At 41.8% G+C, this 25,738-nt stretch overlaps 1 protein-coding gene across 2 annotated transcripts in view; it reads right to left on the bottom strand.

Moving 5' to 3' along the window:
- The window catches only part of LOC126183437 (run domain Beclin-1-interacting and cysteine-rich domain-containing protein), a 152,813-nt gene that overhangs the window by 68,067 nt on the left and 59,008 nt on the right, over positions 1-25,738 (bottom strand). For both annotated transcript variants that reach the window (XR_007536751.1, XM_049925424.1), the window contains exons 3-4: positions 11,792-11,860; positions 1,820-1,938 (exon numbers count right to left, since the gene is read on the bottom strand). Coding sequence is in view for 1 of the 2 variants with exons in the window: in XM_049925424.1 (XP_049781381.1) it covers positions 1,820-1,938; positions 11,792-11,860 (188 nt within the window). In the remaining variant the exon portion in view is untranslated. The remainder of the gene's footprint in view (positions 1-1,819; positions 1,939-11,791; positions 11,861-25,738) is intronic.

The following is a 25,738-nucleotide window of genomic DNA, read 5'->3' as shown; positions in this document are numbered from 1 at the left end:
TTCTATATAATATTTTATTACTATATCATTCATATTTTTGCTAAAACTTCCAAGAAGAGACACCATTGCCAATAAATAAAACTATTCACTAACATTTTGGTCCCTTTGTCTGTGAGACATCTTCAGGGATAAAATACCACCAAACATCTCTGAAGATGTTTCTTCCAGATGGGGACAAAACGTTATTTCATAGTTTTGTGCCATCAGCTACACCTGCAAACCCAGAAATTTCAAGAGAATTAAACATCATCCATGGAACCCTTCACTGCATATCACTGAAAAGCATCACCTTGCCATAGGGTACAGCAGCCACTGCCCCACACAGCAACCACTGAACAATGCACAGCACAGGGTACAGCAATTAGCATGGGAGCAGAATCATCACCATTTAACACACAATGCATGGAAAAAGATCACTTGAAGTCATGAGTTGTTGTACATGGCAGTTCACTCTGATGACAAGGTATGTGTATGTTGGAAATCACATGAGACAATACACCTTGCCTGCCAATAAGGCACCATTCAAGCAGCCAGTGGAGGTATTCTCACATGGGTGAGGTTTACATGGGATGAAATGAGGTTCCTGATACTTTTGTCATTGCCTCTCATTAACAACATTGCCTTATGTTTAAATCATTTACATTGATTTGTTTGCCTACATCACAACAGTCCACCATTCCATCACTTCTAAATTTCATTAAAATGTGCTCTGGTCCTAGCTCTGATGGTTAGTTATGAGCTATGTACAGCATGTGAGTGTTCATGGATCAAGATGACTTGATTTCTGAGTGTCATGAAGTCCATGACATGCTATGATGCTATTGTCACCACGGTGAAAAGGAGTCCTATATGATATTTGGCAGTTGTCCCCATTTCAACTACAGGCGTAAGTAACATGGATCTATGACACAGGACAGGGAGGCCAAGCAACTAAACCAATGAAACCCATAAGTGTGTCAATATCAGTCATTATGTGAGACACACACTACAGCTATTCATGTCACAAAAACTATTTCAGGTGTTCAAGACCATTCTGTTGTGAAGATGAACACATCTCTGGTGAATGTACTAGACAACACACTTCACCTAGGGGGGAAAATCCAGTGTAAATAAAAAAAAGGTTAAGGTCAAGTTAAATAAATTATCCTAACATGATAACCTACAATAATTTCTTAGCCTCAAAGGTATTAAATCAAACACTTTACACAAATGGATATCAGCTTATTGCAAATTGCAAAAACCAAGACAGTTTGAGGCAGCCAATAGTAGTTTCGGTGCTAACCTCCACAATCCACCTTATAGTGCATGGCCTGCACACATTTTCAGTGGTTTATCAATAAAAGGTTAAGAAAAACAAACAGGATGCATCATAACATTGTAAAATTGATTATGGACTTAGACTCCTGTCTTCACCTGAGTGATTCATGAAAAGTAGTTATTTTTTGGAGAATAAGCTTTAGGAAGCTCTATGAGTCACTGCCAGAAATCACCAATATCACCTGCAATATATTTCATTTACTGCACTGCACATTTACTAAGTTGCAATTAGTAAATGCAAATATTGTGTAGCATTACTTTACTGTATTATACTTATAAGGAAGTGTTAAAACTTACATTGTACATATTTCATTATGTATCACACTGCTTAATTATTTTTCAATTTCACATTTTTGAAGTTATATTGCCAAATTACAAGATGACAAAAAAGTTTACAAAATAAATGTGAGTGTCTATCAAACTTATTTTACACAGTTATCTTTTTATTCCAGTAAGAAAGATATAAGTACTTTCAGATGAGGTGGAGTGTGCTCATCCATACCTAGCTTTCCCAGCATTAATTCCAACAGCACTTCCACACCCTCTACAAGTATAATTTTGTGCATCGAGGCCAGTTTCTCTTGCAAGTTTCCCTAGCTGCTGAACGAAACACGTAAATTCCTAAAACACATGTAATGTATACATAAGAAAATCTTTGTTGGTAATTTACACACTACAATCATATATTAAAATAAATTGTAAAATGTATTTCAAAATGACTTGTCCAAATGAAGAGATAGTTGCCTCCACTTTCTTGATAGTAGAGGAGATTTAAAGAGAAATAATGAATTAAAGCTATGTAACATCTAGAAACACCAAATTTTGCACTTGTGAAGCAGAAAATGACTTTCTACTGTGTACAACTGTATTACTTTTTCCCAATACTTCATTAACTCTTTCCAGATTCTAATGCTGAATGGCAAACAATAACAGGTTGACATACAATACTAGTAATTATAAATTATTATAGTTTAATTGCAGTTCAATATTATTCAAGGGACATTTTTAATATGCGGAATTATATTTTTCATAGCAAATTGTTTTGCAGAGTGAAACTGTTGCCAGCGGAGAGGGAAAAGAAAGTTTTGACAGCATTACTAATGTGCTGCGCCTGATGGACAGCAAAGTCCACTCACAGGGGGAGAGAAAGAGAGAGAGAGAGAGAGAGAGAGAGAGAGAGAGAGAGAGAGAAACACGCACACAAATGTATTCTATTCAGTCAGTCCACATTACTATGACCACCTCAAAATTTGACCTCAGCAGCATATGATACATGAGAACCGCCATATCATGAGTTAGAATGATAGGTATATAAGATATGTATTTACAATGAGAGTTCTACAAGCCCTGCTGCATATGAGGTTCCACAGAGCACATCCATTTGCAAGGTACTGTATTTTGCTTTCATTACAAATTCATCCTTGCACATCATACACACCAATAAATAATGAATACCTACCTTTTGTCTGACACAGTCTTTTAGTATGACAGTGAAACATGTCATATTGGAGTAAATCTCCAAGAACAGTTACAAGAAAATGATCAGGACTTTCATGTGCTTCTTTGGCCACCCAGTTCCAGGCCTTGTATGGAAATGATAATTGGTGGGGTCCTCTTTGCTAGCCATATTGATTCTGAAACTTCCTGGCAGATTAAAACTGTGTGCCCGACCAAGACTCGAACTCGGGACCTTTGCCTTTCGCGGGCAAGTGCTCTACCATCTGAGCTACCGAAGCACGACTCATGCCCAGTACTCACAGCTTTACTTCTGTCAGTATCTCGTCTCCTACCTGGCACATTGATTCTGTGAATTCTCTGCTACACAGTCTCAAACAGGTATATAGTTACAGCTACATGTAACAAATTACCAGCAAGCAACTGAATGAGTCACTACCAGTCAGTCTAGCTGTCTTCCATATTGCACAGAATGGTTACTCTGGGTAGTAGCAGGTGGTCATAATAACAGGATTAAATCACATATATAACATTTGTCTGCTAGCCCTATCCATATATAACTTTCCAGAAGATATTGAACTTCCTGAAAGTTTTGATTAGCATGTTCAGCACTATCTTTCTTTGTATTCTCTTCTTTGTGAAATGTAATACAAAGTATTTTAGACATTTTGCTTACTTGTCAAATACAAACAATGCATATAATATAGCCAAGAATCACATGGGATGCAAAAATAACAATTTTGTTGAAGAGATTGCTCTCACATACACTGAAGTTAAAAGAAACATCATGTTCAATGGAAAGAAGAGTTACTCATTTTTCAAAACCAGTGGGCCATGTCACAGCTGATTTCCTCAATTTGTGTGTGTGTGTGTGTGTGTGAGAGAGAGAGAGAGAGAGAGAGAGAGAGAGAGAGATGCATAAAATAATATTGTTTACTAAACATTTAAAAAAAGATAAATTGTGAATCATCCCATATATTAACAAATAAAAAATGGACTGAAGCCTCAAAATAAAATAATATTTGCCTATGTATTTACACAAGCTGCATTTATAAATACTAAACAGTAATTATATTTCACCAATTCAGAACAGTGATCTTACAATATCCCTATATTGTATTAGTCTACAGATTGTAAGAGATGACTTGGTCTTTGAACAAATTATTATTATTAATGTTATGTTCAAGTTAGCACTTCATTCTATTAAAGTTTGTCCAAACTCATTGTCTTCACCCATATATAGATTTCCTCATGGATTTAGGCTGCCTTCCTTGAACTACTTTGCCTCAAGATTTCTCTGTATACTCTTTTCTTCTTCTTTCCCTACATGCTTTCACCACAGGTCTGACATATTGCCAACCCAGAAATATGGAGATATACTAGGAGAGTGGTGGCAGAGTTTGGCAGATAGTTCCAGTTTCAACTGCTGCACCTCCTGGGGTCACCACAAACACGTTGCATGAGATGGCTGTTGGCCCACAACAGAAAATAAATACTCAGTCTGGTGGTTGGATCAGCAGTTTGTATCTCATTTTTGAATCCTTTGATATGCCAATCTACAAATACAACTGTTACCTCACTTTTATTGGCCTGGATTTTTATATGGAACTATGTTTGAATAAACAACAACAGGGTGAACAACAACATGAACAAAAACACCACATTCAAACACAGGATAGTTATAATTAAACTTTTGTTACTTGACCCAGTGTGGATGGAAAACTGTTTACCATACAGGCATCCAACTTTATAAAAATGAGGTACTGACAGAGCCCCATCAGAGGTTCAAGTCCTCCCTCAGGCACGTGTGTGTGCGTGTGTGTGTGTGTGTGTGTGTGTGTGTGTGTGTGTGTTTTGTCGAGGTTAAGTTAGATTACATAGTGTGTAAGCCTAGGGACAGATGACCTCAGCAGTTAATGGTCCCACAGTACCTTACCACAAATTTCCAAAGTTCTGACAGTGCACTGCAGTGTTGCTGCTCTTCATGAGTATTGGCATATTAAAGGAATATGGAGAGGTCTTCCTTATGCACTGGGGTTGAAGAACATTATTCTGAAGTTTGAATTAACTAGAGATTTTGGAGCTGCTCCTGGGAGAAGCCCATGGCCAATTACACCACAAATCTTGAAGAAATTACTGTTGCGATGGCTGAGAATGCTGGACAAAATGTGTGAACTTGAAGCAGTGCACTAGCAGTGTCAGGACAGCTGAACATTCCTTGGTTCACCATCTGAAAAGTGCTGTGAACAATTGTTCATGAAGTTCCCCTGTATGGTGAACATGTCACTGTGTGGTGGGGCTTCACAGCATAGTTCATGACTGGTCCATTTTTCTTTGAGGAACTTGGGCCCTAAGGACCAAGGACATGCAGCATGAATGACACATGTTATGTGATCTTCTTTGCAAACACATGATCCTTCCTCTTTGAGAGAGAAGTGCTATGGACTCAACTGTTTTGATGCATGTTGCAGATCCACCTCACAATGCTCATGAGGACACTTGTTTACTCTGTAATACATTTGGAGAAAACTGAATCATTGATCGATCATTCCAAATTATGTGGCTACTGAGATCATCAGATTTGAACTTAAGCAATTTCTGGCTGTGGAGATACCTGAAGGACAGGGTTTATCAGTGGGACACTAACACACGTTGGAGACTGAAGATGAGCATAGTGAGGAAGGTAGCTAATATCCCACCGGAGATGTTTCAAGCAGCAGTAGAGCAATCTCTAATGTGGTTACAAGCCATTGTGGATCCAGATGGTTGTTGTATTGAGCAATATTTGTAACATGGGATGTAAATGTGGTGCACAATTAACAAATGTTACCCTGTCATTTGGAAATTAAATGTCTTTCTTTCAATGGTTTATTTGTTATTGCTCTTCCACAAGTCCTTACAAATGTTTCCATAAAGTTTCACTGTCCTATGATCACTCTTTATTTGTGGGAGTCCTCTCAAGTAGTGAAAATTTACTTAAAACCACGCTATACTATAGAAACAGCAGAGTGACCTGCTGGAGCATATAGCAGGGCAAGACAATGTCTGTCAACATCAGCACCACTGGTGTCTACACTGGCACTGTCAGCACTTAGGTTTCTGGGATTTAATGGAACCTTGGAATACATATCTCAAATGGTTTCTGCTGTTTTTCATGGCTAGTACCATTTCTTGTTCTCATGTTCAGTCTACTTTGCTACTGTCCTCTAGCAGCCACATTTACAAGTTGGGTCTACATTACGATCACTCACAGACCTCAGTAGCTTGTCATTTGATAGCTGGTGTTGCTTCATTCATTTTGAGACACAAACACATGTAGTGGCTGCTAGACAAAGTTCCAATAAGTGTCAGAAGAATTTTAAGCAGGCATATACACACACCAAAAAAAGTTTTGCATCACCTTGGTTCCGAGAGTTCCGGAACCTGTACATAAAACTGGAATAGAGATCAACGTTAACATCATTTCCACCCTTTTTATTGCTCATAAAAACCACACATTGCATGTTGTATCACTATACAGTGAGACCTTAAGAGGTGGTGGTCCAGAAAGCAGTCACAGCCAATGCAATTCTATACAGCACAATTCTACAGGTTTTCCTAGCAACAAACATTGACATGTGGCTGTCATCAGTCAAAGCTGCTCACAGTCTGTGTCATACATGGCACTACACTGCAAAGCATATGCGAGTATCAAATCTCTACTCAAACTGATGATCTAACTGTTCATCGACAACATGGACGTTGATTTTTTTTCAAGTGGATATCAGAGCTTCTGTATCCTTAATTAATGATGAACATACTGGCATATTGGTTCACCACCTTTGCAGCCAACTAAAATTTTTTTGGTAACATGTAGTAATTAGTCTATTGCTTTAAAAACACAAGTAACAGTCAACATTATACTAATAACATTTTTTGTGGTGTTTTCACCAGTAGCAACATTCTTTTACAGACTTTGGTTTTCAAATACAAGTTTTAATTAATGTGCTAACTAATGGTATTCTGGTTAGCAACTTGGATGCTTCATGTGAGAAATACTCTGATTTATTTGAATTTTCTCTAGGCTGTGCACAAAACTTTGAAGCAAACAATTTGATTTCTTCAGATAGTAAGTGGGTAAAAGTGACATACAAAAACAGTATTTAGATAGTGAAAGACCAAGAAAACTGTAATAAAAGTTTAAATCTAGTACATAGCAAGTGTTCTGAAATTATTTCTGTTATGGATGGTGGAAGTACATTGAACAATATTTGCAAAATACAAGAAAAGAAAAAGTGCCCTGTGAACAGGATGGGGACGTAGATTCTCCACCACAGAAAAATAAGGTATCAAATATGATTAGGATCACAATTCATCTGCCAACCTTTAGGAGCGGTGCTGAGGCATTATGGGCTGTAGTGAACCAACAAGTGAAAATAATCAATGGAAACAAGAGTATTATTCAAGCAACCTTCTTTATAATTGCCCCCTGTTATTCAGACACCAACTCAATTGCCCGATCTTTGTCCCATAGAGAAAATCAAATATTAAAAGGGACTACAGACAGTACATGCTGATGGCAGGATACGAATATGTTGGAAATCACACGAGACAATGCATATGGCTTGCCAACAAGGCACCATTCAGGCAGCTTGCAGAGGTAGTCTCAAGTGGGTGAAGTTAACACAGGCTGAAATGGTGTCCCTATTATGTATGTAGGTATGAAACTGCCTTTCATTGGCAAAAGATGAAGGAACATTAGCACAGGAGTGCAGAGAAGTTAAGGATTAAAGCTACATTAAAGTTTTCCAAGATAACTACACAAAGCAGAAATCATACTGAGTACACAAGAAACATCACTGATATCATGCAAGAGCACTTGATTGTGGTTATATAGCAGAATGGAGGGATATCCCATTAGCTCCAATATTATTCTTGTATTTCAGAACAACTGAGATACTGCACAGTGTTGAGTACATCCTCTCAAGCCCTCTCTTTCCATAGTCACATAACTATGATAGTCGTGGGATTTCTACCATCGCTAACAGCAATGTCGTGGAATGATAAAACACAATCTCTCAATATGCTATAATTCTGTTACTGTTGAATTCTTTCACATGCTAGGTGGCATTTCTCTCTATTTCACAAAATGTAATCTGGTTTTCACACAAACAACCAACAATCTAATCTAATTTTTAAATTTTTAAAAGTGAAAACCACAGCATAGTGTTACCTTATGTAAGGAATGCAGATGTGTTACTTCAACCTGTTTTGTGTGGTTGCACTGAAATGCTGATCTTTTGAATGTCCAAGCATGAAGTACACTTCATGCCAACTTGATGTTTGTTGTATTATCAGTTCACAGTGTTGTAATTTTAATCCTCACTGCTGTGTATTTTCTGTGGCCTGTCTTTTCATTCCAGAAACAATTATTTTTGTAAAACAAAACAAGAAAAACTTTGACTTATTTGTTACCAATGGATAAACGCACAAATATGACACACGATTCATGGCAAACATTCATCTTGTGAGCCAAACTAAGTAGAAGTCGTGATAAGATTAGAAATTCTTCAGCAAACTATCCCTATCCCAATCTGTTAGGAAAAGAACCAATACTTTTAGAAGTAATGTAAAGGAAATGTTCATCAAAAACACCTTTTATTATGTTGATGAGTTTCTAAAGACAAACTTGCACTGGCTATATGATCTCATCCTCTCCCCAAAAAATTTAAATCTTATGAAAAATTGTGTTCTGGAAATACTATGTACACAGTAGTCAACTGTGCATAAAATTCCTTTTTATTTTTGTATCTTGTTCTAGGCACAAATGTTCTAGTTGTTCCATATTTTGTACATCTGTACATTATAAGATGCATGGACCAAATAAATAAGTAAAAATAAAAGTGTATTAATGCAAAACTCCACCATTTAGAAGCATCACATGTTGTAGCACCAGTCACATCTAGCCAATGGGTGATGCCCACTGTGGCAAACAAAAAGCCTAAAGGCACAATTCATATTTGCACTGATTTCAAAGCATATTCAAGGTGCATTCAACAAATGCCGCAATACCTTTTTTCTTTTTCTTCTCCAGAAAGGGGTTGGGTTTATTCAGGATTCCAATAGACCATACTATTCCACACTCTTTTGGCTACACAACTTTATTTTTCAATATCATCTCCATTCAATGTGATGGCTTTATGCGGCCTTAATGAGAAGGTCTGTAGGCCCGCACGATACCACTCTACTGGTCGATGTCGGGGAGCAAAAACCTTGCTCCGTCAATAACCTCCCCATCATCCACATACTGCTTCCCATGGAGTGTATCCTTCATTGGGACAAACAGATGGAAGTCAGAAGGTGCAAGATCTAGACTGTATGGAGGATGAGGAAGAACAGTCCAATGAAGTGTTGTGAGTTCCTCTCGGGTGGACAGACTTGTGCCAGGCGTTGTGTTGCGGAGAAGGAGAAGTTTGTTTGCTGTTTTGTGGCAATGAACAGTTCCAACATTGCAAGGGTTAACAGCTGTGTACAGCCAGCTGGCATTGAGGATATCGGACAGGTTTGCGCGATCTTGTTGTGATGGTGACAGATGCCTCACCCAGTGACTCACTGTGCTTGTGCTCACTGCTGGGTCTCTGCACACATTCTGCAAGTGCCTGTGAATATCCGTGATGCTTTGGTTTATTGCCAAAAGAAACTCAATGACAGCTCACTGCTTGGAATGCATCCCCATTACAGATACTATTGTGAAGGTATTTATAGCATTGCCACCTGTCAGAACTTCATGAAACTTTAGGGGCTGAAAACAAATTCCACATTTTTTCAACCGAAATTGGCCAAGCGAAAAAAAATGTGCTGCATTACTTACCGAATGCCCCCCGTATCAGTGTTGAATCTAACGTAGATGTTTATCTGATTCTGCATATAGAAGAGCTACAATGGACTGATGTATGGATATATTTTTGTTTGCACTACAGAGTCAAGTGTTAATCAGAGGTTCTTCCACTGGCCACAGGGGAGTCAGTGTGCTAGTTTGTGATCTCAGGTTTGATCTGGCCTCACATCCTCAAGATATTACAGAAGGCACACTAGGGGATGTCGAGGATGAATACGTTGGCAATGTGTCATGTATATTGGCCATGCATTGACCCACCAGTGAACATGCAGCCTGGATCTGATAAATGTGTGTGAAGTCAGTTGAAACTGGCGCAACACTTTCCTCCATGACTTATTTCAAACAGCCACAGGCCAGCATACACACTGACTTTGCAGGCCTGTTCAAAGGGGCTATGTGATTATTTGTGGAGAGTCTGTCTAATTTCCCACAGATATCATCAGTGATATCAGCAGTTGTAATTAGAGCTCCATCAATGATTTTCACCACAGAGGGAGCATCACCACTATCACCACTGACAATGTCCAACAATGCACATTGGGTGAGTCTGTTCCTTTTGCTAAAGAAGTAGCATATTACATCTGACCACCATTCCTTTTCACCCTGCATCAAACTCTGAAGCAGAGCAGTTGGTCGGAACTTTACAGGCCCAAGTGAATAAAATGACGATGATGGTGACTTCTGAAATGTTTCCTTTCTTAGTATGGATCCACACCTGAATATGACCACAGTCTTGGTGATGCGTTACAAGGACACATGCACCATACCCTTTCCAATCTGAGAATGACTCAGAGGGCCCAGTCCACACAGTCATACTCATACTATCACATGGACTCTTTAATCAGGGCTTGCACATATGGCCATATACCAAGGTAGACCCAATGGATCATTATTGGTTAGGGAGGGAGCAAACAAGAGTGCCTCGTATGCCATTGCAATCAGCTCCCTGCACTGGCAGTCAAATTATGTTATGTCCAACACAACCTCATCAGTGTCCAAGTAGCCGCCTGAAATGGCCTCCACTGCCAGTTATGCCTCCTCACTGTATCAGGTCCAGATTGCTAAGTCCCAGACTTCCAACACTACCCACCAAAGCTCCTGGCCATGCTCCCAGCAAGGCAAGAATACGACCTCTGCACCTCCTATCAACTCATTATGCCAAGATTATCGTGGGCAACAGAATATGGGTAGTTTGTGGAGAAAAAACTACTGCCCACAGCTGTGGAAGTTCCAGCCTAACAGGAAGAACAAATCCCTGTGACAATGCCCATGGCATCTATTGTCACTGAGCTGTTTGCACAGATGCCTGCCCCTCTGTATCACCACTCTCAGTTTCACCCCACCCTCTACTGGCCCTATGGGCCATTTAAAGGGGAGGGGTATCTAATATACTGCCATTCCAGCAGTATGGAGACAGACTTGGAGAGTAACAGCAATGCTATTTGTAAGGCAAATAATTCAGCTTTCAGCTGCTGCGACTCCAGGGATCATGGCAGATAGCTGTTGGTCTATAACAGGATATAAATAGTTGACCACTTGGGTGACTCAGCAGTTTATATTTCGAATTTGAAACCTTCATTATACTGATTCAGAAATACAGCTGTCACTTCACTTGTCTGGACCAACACTTTGATTTGGAACTTTTTTTGACCATATGTAGCTGTTTAAAATTATTCTGTCTTTTTTCATAACTTCTGATTAGATCTCACATTACTTGCAATCATAACATTCACTGTCTACTGTATTTTCAACCATCATCTTAGTGTAAATTTTGATCTCCACATGCTACATGGTTCACAACCATGACCTGCCTAGTTGTATCAGGCAATGATGCAAAAATTGGCATCACACTCTTCCCACCAAAACTACTGGTAGCTCATTTTCTCTCCACTTGTGACAAAGAAACATTTTATTTGAAAAACAATGTATCTGTAACACTGTTGTTAAAGTTTTCATTACTAAAAAGTAAACTACACTGAAGTAACAATTTATTTGTATATTACATAAAGTATCACTTTCTTATCTGCACATATGTGGGAAATGAAACAATTTACATCCTCCCACCCCATCCATCCAGATAAACATACATATACAGATGCAAATGTGAAGTATGAAAGCGAAAAATACAGCCACAATACTCACAGGTATATCAAACAGTGAAGTTGGTGACTTCGGAACAACTTCAAATCCCAATCCATAGAGTGCAGAGTACTGTAATGACACAACAAGAAAATTTTCACACTTGGGTTGACTTTTACTGATGATGATAATAGAAAGAGCAATACATAAAATTCAGATGAAAAAGGAAACTGAAAATAAAATACAAACAATTATTCACACTGATACATAACCAAGGTTTGACATTCTTATCAGAAAAACTATATCGGGTAATATAAGGGAGTAATTAAGATTTGTTGAAATGAGTTACCTGGTGACTGAAATAAATCAGGCAGCACACCTTTATGTTGCCCATAAAAAGTATCCATCTACATCTTTGTTATCTTAATTTTTACTGTAACCAGATAATAACGTTTAAGGATCTTGTGTTAGAAATTACACGAGAACAGATAACTCATTATGACTGTATTAAACTAACTTGGAGTTGTAAACTTTTCAGTTGTAATGAATTAAGAAATAAATATTACAAAATAAATATCTGGATAAAAATAAATGTATGCAAAACTGAGACAATAAAAAGTCATTTCACAAAGTGGTATGAATTGCTATAGGGTGTAATTCAAAGTTGACCACATTGTGTCAGGTTCACGAACTTTTTCAATTCTTAAGAAAAGTTACATGTGTACATTAATTATCAACAGTACCTCAACTAAAAAAACTCAATATTTCAGCTGAAAGGGTTCATTTTTCCAGGAATATCTACTAAAAATAGCACCTATATTTTGTAAGCTAGCTTTCAGCTCAATGGGGTGTCAGCTACCTGTCTCAAACTTCCAGTGGTTCAAGGCATCATATATTGGCAGTGCAAATGTAATTAAACATAAAAGAACATATGCTCAAGAATTTACTAATAACTAAATGATAAAGTTAGGAGGCTAGAAGCAGAAAGTATTAGCAAGTAGGTACACAGTTCCGATTGTGTCTCAAAGTCTTGCCAATTAGTAGTGAATGAAATCACAAACAATACTATGAAAACTAGATTAATCATACTGAATTAACTCTAAATAATGATAATGTTTCTGATTCTTCTGTTATCAACAATACATTTAACTATTACTTTATAGATACCACTGAAAATAATATTTGAGTGAAATGGGACAGGCCATGTAGGTATAACAATAAAATGAACTGAATTGTTGTAAGCTACCTTCAATTACAGCAGTTCTGCAGCTAATGAGCCTCATGAATAAAAAATTGGCAGGCTGGAATGAAGTTTTTCTTTTTCCATTGAAGATAATGGAAGCAAGAGTTACCCACACCATTAGTCCACCTAATAAGCTGTATACTTAAGAAAAGTGTATTGCCACATAGTTTGAAACTGAGTGTAGTCAAATCTTTGTATAAAAAGGGGGAAATAGTTGCCTTAGTCCCAACCTTCGGCAAAGTAACAGAGAAAATTGTGCAAAAATCATAAAGGAGTATAATTAGAAAAATCATCGGAGAACAATGTCTGTGGGAGTAGAGTCTGTTCACTGTGTGTTAAAGAATATTAATGAAGGTTACCACGCAACAGGAAATGGTGTTGCCTCAGTGGATACACCGGTTCCCGTCAGATCACTGAAGTAAGCACTATCGGGCGTGGCCGGCACTTGGAAGGGTGACCATCTGGGCCACCATGCATTGTTGCCGTTTTTGAGGGTGCACTCAGCCTCGTGATGCCAATTGAGGAGCTACTCAACCAAAAAGTAGCAGCTCTGGTCAAAGAAACCATTGTCACGACTGGGAGAGTGGTGTGCTGACCACACACGCCTCCTGTCAGCATCCTCAGCTGAGGATGACACGGCGGTCAGATGGTCCCGATGGGCCACTTGTGACCTGAAGACAGAGTGCTTTACCAAGCAACAGGAGTATGTTTATATCCCTCAAAAGCTTTTAACAGAGTCCATCATGGTGCACTCTTAATAATACTCATAAACAGTGATGCCAGTGGTGAGCTGATGCTTTTAAATGAATTGTGCCTAAAAGATAAGCAACGGTGTTCACAAGTTGCACGTGATAAATGAGAGGGTTGAAACAAGAAGTTCAAAGATAGGAAATATAAATTTTGCTGTCCACGATGCTCTACTTTACATCTTTTTGCATTTGTTTAAATGTTATGTGAATGAATTCCCAAATATCCTAGACAACAACTCCATTATTACCATGTACGCTGACGACACATCGGCGTATGTTGGTCACAGGGTGCAGTTAGCCTAAATACAGGCACACCAATTACTTATTTTTTAATGCTTAGCACAATGAGTTTTGAGACTTTATTCTCATTTTCAAGTGCATTTATGCATTGGTTTATATCAATATGTTTGATGATATTTGCAGGTGTGATCTCCTGCCTCTCTTGCAGTCTAACTTCAAAAAGATGCAACAGAGGCAGAAAATCACACTTGCAAACTTCACCAAACATATTCATGTAAACCGATGCACTAATGCACTTGAAAATGAGAATAATTTCTCAAAACACATTGTGCTAAGCATAAAAAAATGAGTAACCTGTGCAGTTCTCATTATTTAAATCATTATATTGAACTGCCTTGGGTTATTACCGTCAAAATAAACACACATACAAATTTTATTCATACCTGAATACCATTCAAGTTGGTTGGTTGGTTTAAAAGAGGGACCAAACTACGAGGTCATTGGTCCCTTGTTCCTAATAAAACAATGCCAAAAGTGTGAGAATAAAACAGAAGAGACATATAACACAAAATGGAAAGAAAGGAAAAACCACAAGAACGAAGGAAAGGCAATGAACAATAAAAGGAACAAAAGAGGACAAGAAAACAACAGACATTAGAAACAGAAGAGAGTAAAACAAGAAAGCAGATTACAGTGGCTGGCCGACCACGAGAATAAAAAGGAAAAGCCAGGCACTCTGCAACACATTAAAACCTCCACCCTAAAAGCACTAAGGTGGAGGACACAGAGGGACAAAGACATGCGCTAAAACTTGGATCAAACAGTAAAACCCACCCTCACGAATAAAATGTAAAACAAAATCAGCCAATGAGGCGTTGTCAGATAAAATGAGCGGCAACGAGTCTGGTAACCCAAGATTTCGTCGCTGGGCAGTCAAAGTGGGACAGTGCACCAGAATATGGGTCACTGTCAACCAGGCGCCATCCCGACACTGAGGCAGGTCTTCACGGTGCAGAAGGTAATCGTGGGATGCCCAAGCATGGCCAATGAGGCAGAGGACAACTGATTCCCTACGAGAGGTCCACATGGAAGACTTCCACACATTCGAAGTCTCCTTAATGACATACAGTTTGTTGTGCGTACTGTTATGCCATTCCATCTCTCAAAGCTGTAAGTCAGAACGCAGGTCAGGTTCAGGGATGCCCATCTCCAGAAGTGGTTTCCACATAGCCTGTTTAGCCAGCCTGTCGGCAAGTTCGTTGCCTGGGATGCCGACGTGTCCTGGGGTCCACACAAACACCACTGATGATGGGACCGGTCCAGGGCATAGATGGACTCCTGGAAGGACGCCACCAAAGGATGGCGAGGGTAGCACTGGTTGATAGCTTGTAGGTTGCTCAAGCAGTCAGTACACAGAAGAAATGATTCCTCGGGGCATGAACGGATATAGTGAAGCGCACGAGATATGGCCACCAGTTCTGCAGGGAATACACTGTAGCCATCAGGCAAGAATGCTGTTCAATATAGCCTCTGTGGACAAAGGCAAAGCCAATATTACCATCAGGCATCGAGCCATCAGTGTAAACCACTTCAGAATCCCAGGGTTAACGGAGTCCTTAGGGCCACACGAAAGGTCTAGGCAAAGCTTCGTCCTACAGCTACAACACGGAGGTGTACATGAACGGACCTCGAGGAAAGGTGGTGAAGGGAAGGACTCCAGTTCAGACAGAAGCAATCACATGCGAACCGCAGTCATTAGCAATGACCTGGGCAACCTATGCGGGAGGTGAACCGGCGTGGTTGGGAAAAGAAGACGGTAATTAGGATGTTCAGGAGAGCTATGAATGTGTGCAAAGTAACTAGTCAGCAATTGTGCACGTCTGATCTTCAATGGAGGCACTCCAGCCTCCACCAGTACGTCACCGGACTCATCCTAAAAGCTCCTGTCGCAAGTTGAACTCCGCAATGGTGGAATCGGTCGACCAAACAGAATGCTGAGGGTGCCGCCGAACCATAAATCACTCTCTCATAGACAAGGCGGGATTGAACAAGGTCCCTATAGAGCTGCAGCAGTGTGGAGCGATCTGCACCCCAGTTGGTGTTGCTCAGCCAGCGTAGGGCACTGAAGTGCTGCCAACACTTCTATTTAAGCTGACGAAGATGAGGAAGCCAAGTCAAATGAGCATCGAAAACGAGACCTAAAAATCAATATGTCTCCACTACAGTGAGTGGATCGTCATTAAGATAAAGTGCTGGTTCCGGATGAATAGTACGACACTGACAAAAATGCATGACACATGTCTTCATGGCTGAAAACTTGGGCTAGAGTCCATGACTGCACCTTGTGGATGGCTTCCTGTAGGAGACGCTCAGCAACACCAGTACTGGAGCAGCGGTACGAAATGCAGAAGTCGTAGTTGCATACAGAAAGGTGAGACGGAGGGCCCGACAGCTGTTGCTAGACCATTAATGGCCACTAAAAATAGAGACACACTCAATACAGAGCCCTGCGGGGCTCCCTTCTCCTGACTATGGATGGAACTATAGGAGGCACCAACTTGGACACAGAAAGTATGGAGCGACAGGAAGTTTTGGATAAAAATCGGGAGCGGGCCCCAGAGACCCCACTCATTCAATGTGGCAAGGATATGACATCGCCAGGTCATGCTGTATGCTTTACGTATGTCAAAAAAGACAGCAACCAAGTGTTGGCGTCTGGAAAAGGCTGTTCGGATGGCAGAATTGAGGGACACAAGATTATCAGTGGTAGAGTGACCCTGGTGGAAGACACCCTGACATGGAACCAGTAGGCCACGTGACTCCAGGACCCAACCCAACCGCTGACACACCATACGTTCCAGCATCTTACAAAGAATGTTGGTGAGGCTGACGGGCAGATAGCTGTCCACATCAAGCGGGTTTTTGCCAGGTTTGAATACTGGAATGATGGTGCTCTCCCACCATTGCAATGGAAAGACACCATTGGAACAGATCCAGTTGAAGATGATGAGGATATGTCACTTGTAGTCAGATAAGAGATGTCTAATCATCTGGCTGTGGATCTGATCAGGCCCAGGAGCTGTGTCGGGGCAATGTGCAAGGGCACTGAGGAGCTCCCACTCTGTAAATGGGGCATTATAGGATCCACTGTGGCATATAGTGAATGAGAGGACTGCCCCTTCCAGTCGTCGTTTGAGAGTGCAAAAGGCTGGGGGTAATTCTCCAATGCAGAGGCTCGAGCAAAGTGCTCAGCAATCGCGTTTGCATCGGTAGATAACACTCCATTTATGGTAACACCGGGAACACCTGTTGGGGTCTGGTACCCAAAAAGACTTTAGATATTTGCCCGGACTTAGGAAGGGGACATACGGCACCCAATGGTTGAGACGTATCTCTCCCAACACTCCTGCTTCTGTTGTTTGATAAGTTAGCGAATGCGGGCACGGAGCCATTTAAAGGCTATGAGGTGCTCCAGGGAAGAGTGCCACTTATGCCGCTGTAGAGCTCGGCGACGCTCCTTAATTGCTTCAGCAACTTCTGGTAAGCACCAAGGGACTGCATTACGCCAGGGGCACCCTAAAGAGCAAGGGATTGCGTTTTCTACTGCAGAAACAATTGTAGTCACCTGCTCAACCATCACATCGATGTTACCATGTGGGGGAGATTCAATGGTGACAGCAGAGGTGAAAGTTTCCCAGTCCCCCTTGTTGAAAGTCCATCTGGGCAGGCGTCCACGGTCCTGATGCTGGGGCAGTGACAGAAAGATGGGGAAGGGGTCACTACTACACAGGTCATCATGTGCTCTGCAGTGGATAGAGGGGAGAAGTCCTGGGCTGCAAATTGATAAATCAATGGCCGAGTAACTACCATGAGCCACATTGAAATGTGTGGCGGCCGCAGTAATTAAGAGGCAGAGGTCGAACTGAGACTGTAAAGCTTCGACATCTCTGCCTCGGCCAGTAAGCACGGTGTCACCCCACAAGGAGTTAAGGGCGTTAAAATCTCCCAAAAGTAGGAAAGGTTTAGGGAGTTGATCAATCAGTGCAGCTAATACATTCAGGGGTACTGCACCATCAGGAGTAAGCTATAACATTGCATACAGTTATTTCCTGCGTCATCCTTATTCTGACAGCCACAGCTTCAAGAGGCGTTTGAAGGGGTACAGTGTCACTACAGACTGAGTTGAGGACCATAAACACAAACCCCACTTGACACTCGATTGTAGTCACTACGGTTCCTGTAATATCCCTTACACCCGTGGAGGGCAGGGGTCCTCATTGCCAGGAACCAAGTTTCCTTGAGGGCAAGGCAGATAGCAGGTGTAAAGCTTAACAGTTGCTGTAGCTCAGCCAGGCGGTGGACAAAACCGCCGCAATTCCACTGGAGGATGACGTCACCGTGAGACTGGGAAGGCACGGAACATTCAATGAGGCAGTTTACGCCTCAGGGTCACCTGCTGCCACCGACTTATTGCCTGAGCAGTCTATATCCATTGTGTCTGAGGGTCTGGTGAGATCTAGGTCCTCAGTGGATGCCAGAATCTCCATCCCATTCTCAGACACAGAGCTTGTAGGTAGTGGTGGTGCGAGTGCCACCGCAATTTCCTTGGTCTTATGGGTCTTCTTTTTGAATTTCTCTCACTGCTCATTGGGTTTCCCTGTCTGGAAGGACTTCACTGGCTCAGTCTCCGGGACTAAGGATGAGCGTGAAGTCTTATGACCAGATTCTTTTGAGCTCTTCAGCCACTGGCGGGTGTCATCTTTCCCACTAGCAGAAACCTGGGAAGAGAGTGACCCAAGGGACCCCTTCCTTGTGAGAGAAGCCGAAGAAGACTTACGCTTCTCTGGCTTAGAAGTGGGGACAGACGTCCCTGATGGTTGGGGGGGCGGGGCGCTGGGGGTTTGCTCCCGAAGTAGGTGGTATCTACATCTACATCTACATTTATACTCCGCAAGCCACTCAACGGTGTGTGGCGGAGGGCACTTTACGTGCCACTGTCATTACCTCCCTTTCCTGTTCCAGTCGCGTATGGTTCGCGGGAAGAACGACTGTCTGAAGGCCTCTGTGCGCGCTCTAATCTCTCTAATTTTACATTTGTGATCTCCTCGGGAGGTATAAGTAGGGGGAAGCAATATATTCGATACTTCATCCAGAAACGCACCCTCTCGAAACCTGGTGAGCAAGCTACACCGCGATGCAGAGCGCCTCTCTTGCAGAGTCTGCCACTTGAGTTTGTTAAACATCTCCGTAACGCTATCACGGTTACCAAATAACCCTGTGACGAAACGCGCCGCTCTTCTTTGAATCTTCTCTATCTCCTCCGTCAACCCGATCTGGTACGGATCCCACACTGATGAGCAATACTCAAGTATAGGTCGAACGAGTGTTTTGTAAGCCACCTCCTTTGTTGATGGACTACATTTTATAAGGACTCTCCCAATGAATCTCAACCTGGTACCCGCCTTACCAACAATTAATTTTATATGATCATTCCACTTCAAATCGTTCCGCACGCATACTCCCAGATATTTCACAGAAGTAACTGCTACCAGTGTTTGTTCCGCTATCATATAATCATACAATAAAGGATCCTTCTTTCTATGTATTCGCAATACATTACATTTGTCTATGTTAAGGGTCAGTTGCCACTCCCTGCACCAAGTGCCTATCCGCTGCAGATCTTCCTGCATTTCGCTATAATTTTCTAATGCTGCAACTTCTCTGTATACTACAGCATCATCCGCGAAAAGCCACATGGAACTTCCGACACTATCTACTAGGTCATTTATATATATTGTGAAAAGCAATGGTCCCATAACACTCCCCTGTGGCACACCACAGGTTACTTTAACGTCTGTAGACGTCTCTCCGTTGATAACAACATGCTGTGTTCTGTTTGCTAAAAACTCTTCAATCCAGCCACACAGCTGGTCTGATATTCCGTAGGCTCTTACTTTGTTTATCAGGCGACAGTGCGGAACTGTATCGAACGCCTTCCGGAAGTCAAGAAAAATAGCATCTACCTGGGAGCCTGTATCTAATATTTTCTGGGTCTCATGAACAAATAAAGCGAGTTGGGTCTCACACGATCGCTGTTTCCGGAATCCATGTTGATTCCTACATAGTAGATTCTGAGTTTCCAAAAACGACATGATATTCGAGCAAAAAACATGTTCTAAAATTCTACAACAGATCGACGTCAGAGATATAGGTCTATAGTTTTGCGCATCTGCTTGACGACCCTTCTTGAAGACTGGGACTACCTGTGCTCTTTTCCAATCATTTGGAACCTTCCGTTCCTCTAGAGACTTGCGGTACACGGCTGTTAGAAGGGGGGCAAGTTCTTTCGCGTACTCTGTGTAGAATCGAATTGGTATCCCGTCAGGTCCAGTGGACTTTCCTCTGTTGAGTGATTCCAGTTGCTTTTCTATTCCTTGGACACTTATTTCGATGTCAGCCATTTTTTCGTTTGTGTGAGGATTTAGAGAAGGAACTGCAGTGTGGTCTTCCTCTGTGAAACAGCTTTGGAAAAAGGTGTTTAGTATTTCAGCTTTACGCTTGTCATCCTCTGTTTCAATGCCATCATCATCCCGGAGTGTCTGGATATGCTGTTTCGAGCCACTTACTGATTTAACGTAAGACCAGAACTTCCTAGGATTTTCTGTCAAGTCGGTACATAGAATTTTACTTTCGAATTCACTGAACACTTCACGCATAGCCCTCCTTACGCTAACTTTGACATTGTTTAGCTTCTGTTTGTCTGAAAGGTTTTGGCTGCGTTTAAACTTGCAGTGAAGCTCTCTTTGCTTTCGCAGTAGTTTCCTAACTTTGTTGTTGTACCACGGTGGGTTTTTCCCGTCCCTCACAGTTTTACTCGGCACGTACCTGTCTAAAACGCATTTTACGATTGCCTTGAACTTTTTCCATAAACATTCAACATTGTCAGTGTCAGAACAGAAATTTTCGTTTTGATCTGTTAGGTAGTCTGAAATCTGCCTTCTATTACTCTTGCTAAACAGATAAACCTTCCGCCCTTTTTTTATATTCCTATGAACTTCCATATTCAGGGATGCTGCAACGGCCTTATGATCACCGATTCCCTGTTCTGCACTTACAGAGTCGAAAAGTTCGGGTCTGTTTGTTACCAGTAGGTCCAAGATATTATCTCCACGAGTCGGTTCTCTGTTTAATTGCTCGAGGTAATTTTCGGATAGTGCACTCACTATAATGTCACTCAATGCTCTGTCCCTACCACCCGTCCTAAACATCTGAGTGTCCCAGTCTATATCTGGTAAATTGAAATCCCACCTAAGACTATAACATGCTGAGAAAATTTATGTGCGGGAGCAACAGGAAGGGAAATGCCCCCCACCATCAAGGGGGCAGGTGTAGTCTTCCGTCTCTGAGAGGTGACTGGGGATGGCGGAGCTGATGTTGCCAGAACTGTTGTAGCAGTGGCGTAAGACGATGTCATACGTACAGGATGCATGTGTTCAAATTTTCTCTTAGCCTCAGTGTAGGTCAGTCAGTCCAGGGTCTTCTACTCCATGACTTTCCTTTCTTTCTGGAGAATCCTACAGTCTGGCAAGCAAGATGAATGGTGCTCTCTGCAGTTGACACAGATGGGAGGCGGGGCACATGGATTATTGGGATGCGATGGGTGTCCGCAATCTCGACATGTGATGCTGGAAGTACAGCAGGAAGACATATGGCCGAACTTTCGGCACTTAAAGCACCGCATCGGGGGAGGAATATAGCGCTTTACATCAGAGTGGTAGACCATAACCCTGACGTTCTCGGGCAATGTATCGCCCTCGAAGGCCAAGATGAAGGCACAGGTGAAAATCTGATTATCCCTCGGATCCCGGTGGACATGCCAGATGAAATGTACACCTCACCGCTCTAAATTGGCGCACAGCTCGTCGTCAGACTGCAAAAGAAGGTCTCTGTGAAATATGATACCTTGGACCATATTTAAGCTCTTATGAGGCATGATGGTTTCAGAAACATCCCCCAGCTTGTCACAAGCGAGTAACATACGTGACTGGGCAGATGATGCTGTTTCGATCAAGACTGACCCAGATCTCATTTTGGACAATCCCTCCAGCTCCCTGAAATTGTCCTCTAAATGCTCAACAAAAAACTGAGGCCTCATTGCCACGAAAGATTCCCCATAAGCTCTCGAACATACAAGGTATTCGGGTGAATTAGATCCGCTGCCATCCTTAGCCTGACGTTCCTCCCATGGTGCGGCCATGGAGGGGAACGATTTAGGATCGTACTTCTGTGCATTGGATTGAGTTCATGAATGCTTAGAGACTGCTGGTCTTTCACCACCAGCAAGAGATCATGGACTACGCTTCATCGCGTGTCATCTGCCTTGATGCCACACACTCCGACCAGGGACTCTCCCCACGGGCGCCACCCAGCCGCAGCAAAGGCCACCTGGCAGGATGGCCATTGCCGGGAGTCCCAATGCCACAGGGGGATGGGCATCTACCCCTTGGCATACGTGGGGAGCTAACAGCGCAGGCATTAACACAGCAATCCCTGTGTGGTCAGGGGGCTACAATCAACAGGGTACATGGCGGCCCCACCATAACGGACTGGCTACTGTGCTGGATATCAGGTGGAAAGAAGTCCATGGTCATCGCCAATGCAGGTAGCGACACTGCATAGTGCATGGTGGAAAACATACCCCAAGGTGTCCTCGCCCAAGATATGGAGAATGAGCGGGATGGAAATGCGACGATGAGAAAGTGGGCTAAAGATCTCAATGCACGATGGGCATGATGCACCATGTAAGGCGCCCTTCCTCAATTGGCTCTCTCTTAAGGAAAATTTTGAAGAATGGCGGTCAAACCCTACAGGGGACCGTCACATAAAGGCCAAAATGTGTGAAATTCCTTTTAGTCGCCTCTTACGACAGGGCCTATTCTTATCCCTGGACCCACAAGTATGGGACCGATGACCGTCGCAGTCTGGTCCCTTTAATCCCCCAAACCAATCCACAAGTATATTAAGTATAGTGCACAGTATTGCCGTAGTAGCGAGTACATCATACACTCTAAGACCATGAAGGAATTATCTGAATGGGATAGAAATCGGCAGATGTAACATTCACTTACAGACAAATAAATTTTTACAATTTCAGAATTGGACAATTTATTCAAGACAAAGAGCTTCAACAAATTGGGCAAGTCAATAATGTGTTGGTCCACCTTTAGCTGTGATGCAAGCAGTTATTCGGCTTTGCATTGATTGATAGTGTTGCTTCCAGAGGGATATCATGCAAAATTCTGTCCAAAGGGAAATCACGCAAAATTCTGTCCAACTGGCACATTAGATCATCAAAATCATGGCTTGTTGGAGGGCCCTGCCCATAAGGTCCACATGTTCTTAATTGGGATGAGATCTGGCAACCTTGCTGGCCAAGGTAGGGTTTGGCAAGCATGAAGACAGGCAGCAGAAACTCTTACCATGTGCCGGCAGGTATTATCTTTCTGAAATGCAGGTCCAGGATGGCTCGCCATGAAGGGCAACAAAATAGGACGTAGACTATCGTTGACGTACTCCTATGTTGTAAGGATGCCACAGATGATAATTAAAGAGCTCCTGCTATTAAATGAAGTGGCACACCAGACCATCACTCCTGGTTGTCAGGTTGTATGGTGGGTGACAGGTTTGTATCCCACTGCTATCTAGTGCATTTCCAGACATATCTTCGCTCGTCATCAGGGCCTGGAATCTCACTGGCTAGGCAGAACTATCTTCAGTGATGAGTCCCACTTTGAATTTAGCCCTGATGACCAGCAAAGATGTGTCTGGAGATGTGATGGTCAGCTGTAGGAAACCAACTTGACTGTCACCCAGTATATGGTCCGACAACCAGGAATGGTGGTCTTGGGTGCCATTACATTTCATAGCAGGACTGGTTTGGTTGTTATCTGGGGCGCCCTTACAGCACAGCAGGATGTTGACGATACTCTACACCCCCACGTTGTCTCCCCCCCCCCCCCTTTTCATGCCAAACCATTATGGGCTTTCATTTCAGAAAGATAATACCCTTTCATATATGAGGAGAGTTTCTATTGCTTATCTTCACACTTGCCAAACCCTACCTTGACCAGCGGGGTCCCCAGATCTGTCCCAAATTGAGAACATTTGGCTCAGAATTTTGGCAATCCAGTGCACCAACTGGACAGAATTTGGGACAATATCCCTGAGGACAAAATACAACAATTCTATCAATCAATGCCAAGCCGAATTACTGCTTGCATAATGGCTATAGGTGAACCAGTGTGTTATTAACTTGCTCAATTAGTGAAGTTCTTTCTCAAGAATAAATTGTCCAATTCTGAAATTGTAAAAATTTGTTTGTGTATACACATGTGTCACATCATCCGATTTCTATCCCATTTGGATAATTGCTTTGTGGCACAACTTTTTTTTTTTTAAAAGTGTATAATATGCTGCAATTTCATATCATTGTTAACAAGTATGGAGTTTTATCATTCAGATGCCAAATTCACTGTTTTGGGAGTACGTGGTTTAGTACTCTCGTTGAGATGTCATAACATGCCAATACTCCAAAAAGGAAAATAAGTATACCAGTTTGTACTCGGCTTTACAGAACATGATGAATAAATGAATGAATGAATGAATAGTAGAAACAAGACAGTTCATCGAGTCAATAAAAGCCATCCAGGAACTTAGGTTACATGGCACAGCAGAACAAGATGAAAATACTTCCAATGTCTTGTGACACAACGTGTTGTTTGATTCTGGGGCACTGATAAAACTAGGCCCAAAGAGTTGCCCATATTTCATATTTTTGGGATACCATTGCGGAACAGGTAGCAGTTTTTATTAAAAAAAAAAAATGCTGCCAATAGGCTGCATTTTGCCATTGCAGTGAAACACAGTCTATAATACCATTTTATTGTAATCTTCAACAGTTGAAGCACTTTCATCTGCAACTAAATTTTGACATTTGAAATTATTGTTGGAAATAGTAAACACTGACTCTATCCTTCATTCTCATATCTTACTGACAAAGAAGTAATAACAGAAAAGCTCATATTCACTTGCACAGATTAGGCAAGGATAAGGAAAGAAATTGGGGTTAGCTTTGTTTATGAATTTAACAATGTATGCCTGGATTGGTTCACTAAAATGACAGGAAAGTGAAGCCAAAATCTGAATGAATATTCACTATTTACTTTTGTAGTTCAATATTCCAGATGAATCACATTTATGCTCCCTTGGACAGATGGTCGTTGGTGTGCACAGTGTGAAATGTTTGAAAGCAAAGAGGCTGCAACAATCATTAAAGAGTATTAAGGTCTGGGGAATATTTTCTTGACATTGCCCGGTGATCTTGTCATTCTGGACGGCACAATGGATCAATACAAGTATGCAAATATCGTTGGAGATCATGTCCATTCCTACATGCAGTCTGTTTTTCCTTGGCACAATGGCATCTACCAGCAGTACAATCCAATGTGTCACATAGCCCACAGTGTATATACATGTTTTGAAGAGTACCAGGGTGAGTTTACCATAGTCCCCTGGCCACCAAACTCCTCGGGCTTAAACCCAATTGAGAATCTATGGGACCACCTCGATCGAGCTTTTTGTGTCATGGATCCTCAACTGGGAAACCTTGCGCAGCTGCTCACAGCATGGCTCCACATTCCTGTTGGAACCTTCCAGGACTTCATTGACTCTCTTCCTGCATGTCTTGTAGCGGTCTGTGCTGTAAAAGGTGGTTATGTG

The sequence above is a fragment of the Schistocerca cancellata genome, chromosome 4 (assembly GCF_023864275.1).
Source record: "Schistocerca cancellata isolate TAMUIC-IGC-003103 chromosome 4, iqSchCanc2.1, whole genome shotgun sequence".
Classification (NCBI taxonomy): Eukaryota; Metazoa; Arthropoda; class Insecta; order Orthoptera; family Acrididae; genus Schistocerca; species Schistocerca cancellata.
This window is presented reverse-complemented; position numbering and strand designations above follow the sequence as displayed.